This window comes from Canis lupus, chromosome 31, assembly GCF_003254725.2.
Source record: "Canis lupus dingo isolate Sandy chromosome 31, ASM325472v2, whole genome shotgun sequence".
Lineage (NCBI taxonomy): Eukaryota > Metazoa > Chordata > Mammalia > Carnivora > Canidae > Canis > Canis lupus.
Genome location: NC_064273.1, coordinates 35858902 through 35864446, shown reverse-complemented (window position 1 = coordinate 35864446; position 5545 = coordinate 35858902). Strand labels below are relative to the sequence as shown.

The 5545-nt window shown below is 61.6% G+C and overlaps 2 protein-coding genes across 3 annotated transcripts; one reads left to right on the top strand and one right to left on the bottom strand.

Moving 5' to 3' along the window:
* Positions 1-488: 488 nt before the first annotated feature.
* LOC112669264 (keratin-associated protein 12-1-like) lies at positions 489-1473 on the bottom strand. 2 transcript variants are annotated; one of them, XM_035709386.1, is made up of 2 exons: positions 930-1473; positions 489-685 (listed from the first exon to the last, which is right to left on the bottom strand). In XM_035709386.1, exons 1-2 carry the CDS (start codon positions 1253-1255, stop codon positions 613-615), a joined length of 399 nt encoding a protein of 132 aa, XP_035565279.1. In that variant the 5' UTR covers positions 1256-1473; the 3' UTR covers positions 489-612. The 2 variants fall into 2 exon arrangements, with proteins under 2 accessions (XP_035565279.1, XP_025318018.1); XM_025462233.2 differs by having other exon boundaries at positions 489-1473.
* A 1472-nt stretch (positions 1474-2945) lies between these two features.
* Positions 2946-4210, top strand: LOC112669263 (keratin-associated protein 10-4-like). Its single transcript, XM_025462232.3, has one exon. It carries the CDS (start codon positions 3260-3262, stop codon positions 4208-4210), a length of 951 nt encoding a protein of 316 aa, XP_025318017.1. The 5' UTR covers positions 2946-3259.
* Positions 4211-5545: the final 1335 nt, after the last annotated feature.

The following is a 5545-nucleotide window of genomic DNA, read 5'->3' as shown; positions in this document are numbered from 1 at the left end:
CACATGCCTGCCTCCCCCTCCAATGACTGATCCTCCTCCTGCAGCTCTACCAGCCAGGCTGAGTTGGACCAGGAGGGCTCTGTTGTCCTGGCCCAGGGTCAGTCTTGAGCAGGCCTATGTGCCTGGGTCGTGGAGGGTGAGGCTTTCTCACTTCCTACTGCTTCTCCCTGCAAAACAGGCCAGACTCCACTTTGTAGTTGGGGAGGGTTTATGTGAGCTTCCCCTGCCCCCCCGCCTTTTGCAGCGCTCTGATTCCCGGCCCCTGTTCAGTGGGGGTAGCTCTTCCTCTGCCCTTCCCCATCTATAAAGTGAGTCTCGGGTGCTGGGTGTGCACCTTCCCCCTACACCCTCCAAGCCCCCCTCCCCACCCCCAGCTGAGCTGTTGGAGAAAGGGCTCCTTGAGGAGGGGCTGTTGTACTTACACTTATATATGTCTTTGAGATAAGAACTTCAAAATATGTGAAAATAAACTAGAGGGACAAGCTGCATCAGGAAGGCACAATTTATTTGGCTCACATAGGGTTGGTTCCCCGCTGGAGACAGAAGCCCCTGGAAAACCAGGGCTTCCCAGGGGTGGGGGGCACACTTCCCAGGGTCACAGAAGGATCCAGATCATCCTGCTCCATCCTTGTCACTGGCTTCAGAGGGTCTGCTGGGCATGTTCTTCATCTGCCCCGTGCAGAACCTGGAGACCCACCGAAGGCTTGTTCCAGGAAGGGTACAGGTGTGGCCCCCATGCCTTGGGAGTGGCTGGGCAGGAGGCTCATGGTCAGAAGCAGGTCGGGGTGCTACAGGAGACGGGCCTGCAGACCAGGGTGGGGCGGGAGGGCTGGCAGGACCCAGGGGACTGGCAGGAGGAGGTCACAAACACCAGGGGCTTGCAGCTCACGGGCAGGCACACGGAGGACTGGGAGGAGGGGACGACATACACGGAGGGCCGGCAGCTCACGGGCACGGACACGGCAGGCTGGCAGCTCACGGGCATGGACACAGAGGGCCGGCAGCTCACGGGCACGGACACGGAGGGCCGGCAGCTCACAGGCACGTAGCAGGACGCCTGGCAGGGGCTGGAGGTGAAGCAGGAAGCCTGGCAGCCCGGAGAGCAGCTGGTGTGGCACATGTTGGTGTGGAGCTGGGCTGGTGTCAGGGAGGAGGGTGGAGGTGTCTGGAGGGTGCTCCCAGGGCGGCCTTTATACCCCGGCTGGAGCGTCCTGGAGCATGACTGCCTGTTGACTTCCTCAGTTGTTTCCAGCATGCTTCCCCCCGCATCCTGTCGCGGGTGTGCTCTCCTGTGTCAGGCTCCACCATAAATAGGTTTAGCGTAGAGGCCAATTTCTTCTTCTGTAAACAGGTTGTTCTGGTTTGACTTTGCGTGGGGTTGGGGTGATCTCTCCAGGCCCGCACTGTGCACACAGCACCACTGGCTCCACTCCGGACTGCATCCTTCATCCCTTCTTGCCTCATGCCGTCTGGGGGCACTTTGGGGCAGTGATGCATTCTGAGCTTTTGTTCTGCACAGAGAACATTAAAGTGGGGATCCCTATGCTGGGAAGCAGGGAAGTCTGTGGGACAAGTCGGGCCTCTGCTTGTTTTGTAAATAAAGTTTTATTGGAAACAGTCATGCTCGTTTGCTTCCGTGTTGTCTGGGGCTTGCTCTGTAATGCGGGGTGCTTATCGAGAGCAGGCCACTGCCAGCCTGAAATAGTTACTCTCCTCCCTTTATGGAGAGGTGACCCCTTCTGCCTCCTAGTAATCTATGCAACAGCTGGTTTGTTCGTGCAACACATATGTATTGTGTGCCGGCCACAGAGACGTGCTGGCCCCGTGAGCCTTGCGGGCGAGGAATGAACGAGTGTGTGAAAGTTAATGCGTGAAATGATTCCAGAGCAGGCCAAGTCCCAGAAAGAAAAACAGGTTCAGCAGGTAGAGAAAAATGAAGGTGCTGGTGGGTGGTTTGGGGCCCCCCCGGGGGGAGGCGATGCCGAGCTGGCATGCAGGTGACGTGGCGGGGGCAGGGTTCCAAGCAGAGGCAGTTGTGGGGGTGTGAGGACGCTGCCGCAGAAAGAGGCACATTCCTGGAACAGCGGGCGATCCTGTAGAGGGGGTGCTGGGCTGCAGGGGGCCAGGCTCAGCCCACACGCTTGAGGTCCAGGCATTGCACACCCGGGCCCATGGGATGGGAAAGACTGTCCACGGGAAGACACGTGAGTGGGAAAGACCCAATGTGAAGAAGAGAAAACAGAATTAAGACACACGAAGAGTGACTAGGGGACCATATCAGGAAGTCTAACAACGAGCGATCCCAACCCAAGGAGGAGCAGAGAATGATATTGAGACGTAAATAGTGGACCAAAGTCCCCGATGGTTTTTCAAGTAGGCTCCATGCCCAGTGTGGATCCCAACGGGGGGCTTGAGCTCACCACCCTGAGGTCAAGACCTGAGCTGAGATCAAGAGTCGGATCTTTAACCAGTGAGCCACCCAGGACTCCCCCCACAAATTTGTTTTTATTTAAATTCTAATTTACAGATCCAAGAGTCTCAGAAAACCCCTAAAGTCCCACATAATCTGGCACTGAGGTCGAGGCCCCGGACTCCAGGGTGCAACCGAGCAGCTTCAGATTCCTGCTGCTTCACCCGGTGGTGAGAAGGCCCACACATCAGGGACTCTGACTGCACCTTCGTGTAAGTGGGGTCCCCCCCACCCCTTGGATGGTGACAGGGATTGGTGACTAATCAGGGATGAGCGGATCCATGTGCAAGGGTCCCGCACGGCGCCTGGTGCAGGGCTGGGACAGTGTGACATGTGTGACGTGGCCATGGCCGCCGGCCACGAGGAGTCCTGCTGCTCAGCTCTGGTCTGTCGGGAAGATTCTGGATCACGGAATTTCCGAATCGATCCCGGTCTGGTGAGGGGGACGGTGCTTGTGTGGATGGAGGATGGTGTATCAGCTCAGGGAGGCCCCCCAACATCCCGATGTGGGGGTCCCCTGTCCCCAGCTGATGGTCCTTCACCATCCTACCCGGGCTCTGAATCCAGAACTCCCGGGGCCGCTGGGTCATGGCAAGCCTGCAGCTGACACGGGGTTTCCTGAACTGAGTCACTCGCACCAGGAACTCCGGGGAGAGACGCGGAGGAGGAGGAGGAAAACCATCAGGCAACTGCAGGAAGGGACGCCACAGCTGGGTATAAAGGCCACCGGGGAGGAGCCTCCAGACCAGCCTGTCCTCGTCCCCGACTCCACTCCAGCCCCACTCCACCATGTGCCACACCAGCTGCTCCAAGGGCTGCCAGCCGGCCTGCTGCGTGCCCAGCTCCTGCCAGGTGTCCAGCTGCGTGCCCAGCTCCTGCCAGGTGTCCAGCTGTGTGCCCAGCTCCTGCCAGGTGTCCAGCTGTGTGCCCAGCCTCTGCCAGGTGTCCAGCTGCTTGCTCAGACCCTGCCAGGTGTCCATCTGCGTGCCCAGCCCCTGCCAGGTGTCCAGCTGCGTGCCCAGCTCCTGCCAGGTGTCCAGCTGCATGCCCAGCCCCTGCCAGGTGTCCAGCTGCGTGCCCAGCCCCTGTCAGGTGTCCAGCTGCGTGCCCAGCCCCTGCCAGGTGTCCAGCTGCGTGCCCAGCTCCTGCCAGGTGTCCAGCTGCGTGCCCAGCTCCTGCCAGGTGTCCAGCTGTGTGCCCAGCCCCTGCCAGGTGTCCAGCTGCTTGCTCAGACCCTGCCAGGTGTCCATCTGCGTGCCCAGCTCCTGCCAGGTGTCCAGCTGTGTGCCCAGCCCCTGCCAGGTGTCCAGCTGTGTGCCCAGCTCCTGCCAGGTGTCCAGCTGCGTGCCCAGCTCCTGCCAGGTGTCCAGCTGCGTGCCCAGCCCCTGTCAGGCGTCCAGCTGTGTGCCCAGCCCCTGCCAGGTGTCCAGCTGCGTGCCCAGCTCCTGCCAGGTGTCCAGCTGCGTGCCCAGCTCCTGCCAGGTATCCAGCTGTGTGCCCAACCCCTGCCAGGTGTCCAGCTGCGTGCCCAGCTCCTGCCAGGTGTCCAGCTGTGTGCCCGTGAGCTACAGGCCAGTTGTGTGCTTTCCAGTGAGCTGCAAGCCTGCCGTGTGCCTGCCCGTGAGCTGCAAGCCCATCGTGTATGTGGCCTCCTCCTGTCAGTCCTCTGGCTGCTGCCAGCCCTCCCGCCCCACCCTGGTCTGCACCCCTGGCCCCTGCGGCACCCCTAACTGCTGCTGAGCTGTGGCCTCCTAGGACCCCCTCCTCCCTGCAATCAGAAGTAGCTGCTCTGAGCTCCTACCAGGCAGCCCAGGCATCATCCATCTCAGACCTTCTGGACCCAACTGGATCATCTTCCAGCAAAGCCGCTTGATCCTCATTAACCAGGCAGAGCGGGTCGCCCACTGGGTCCCCCGGCCTGGGTCACCCACACAGCACCCAGCTGGCTGGTGCAAGTGCCCAGGCTCTGCAGCTGCCCCCACGAGAGTCTAATAAATCCCGGAGCGTGTGCAAAGCCCCCAAGTGTGCGCGGCGTGTATCCTTTAGTGCCTTTCTCGAAACTGCTTTCTCCGGGTGGCTCCCCAGGATCCAGGAGTGCTCCCTCTGCCGAGGCGCCCCGGTTACTAGATGGCCATGCCCAGGCGGCGAGGGGGCGAGTGGGCCTCCTGCTCAGCCTGAGGCGCCCCCGGGGCTTCCTTTGGTCCCACTTTGTCCCTCGAACCACCGAGGTTCGTTCTTGCTCTGCTGGGAGGGACTGAGGGTGCGTCTCCAACCTTCCCACCTGCCTTTTAGGTACAAAGGTCCCCACTCAGCCACTGACATACGAGGCCAACCTGGTCGAAAACCGGGACGTGTATGCTCCGGGGAAGAGCACAGCTCCTCCTTCGTCCACGGGGACAGGTCTCTGGGGGTAACTCCCCCCCGGAGTCGCCAGCGTCCCCCTCCCCAGGACCGGTCAATACAGCCCTGCAGGCGAGGCGGCTCCGCAGACGGGCGACCTGAGGCTCGTGCACTGGGAGGTGGGCCGGGTGGGCCGGGTGGGCCCTCGTCATCCACGGACTCGCGAGAAGATAGATGGGCAGGGGGCACAGAAGAGGAGGCCGTGGGAAACGGGATGCTGCGCTGCGGGCTTGGAGCACAGAGTGGGGAGCATGGAGTGCGGAGCACGGAGCACCGAGCAGGGAACACCGAGCAGGGTGCAGGGAGCACTGAGCAAGGAGCACCACACAGAGAGACGGAGCAGGGAGCACCGAGCAAGGAGCATGAAACAGGGAGCAGGAACAGAGCAGGGTGCAGGGAGCACTAAGCAGGGAGCACCACACACGGAGCACGGAGCAGGGAGCCCCGCTCACAGAGCAGGGAGCACCGAGCAGGGAGCATCGTGCACGAAGCAACGTGCACAGAGCACGGAGCAGGGATCCCCCGAGCAGGGAGCACCGAGCAGGGTGCAGGGAGCATTGAGCAGGGAGCATCACGCACAGAGCACGGAGCAGGGAGCAACGAGCAGGGAGCACCGGGCAGGGAGGACCGAGCAGGGTGCAGGGAGCACCGAGCAAGGTTCAGGGAGCCCCGCTC

What these genes read in the sequence shown, in the direction of transcription:
- LOC112669264 (XM_025462233.2), bottom strand. Translation starts at nt 1,255, where the DNA reads ATGCTGGAAACAACTGAGGAAGTCAACAGGCAGTCATGCTCCAGGACG.
- LOC112669263 (XM_025462232.3), top strand. Translation starts at nt 3,260, where the DNA reads ATGTGCCACACCAGCTGCTCCAAGGGCTGCCAGCCGGCCTGCTGCGTG.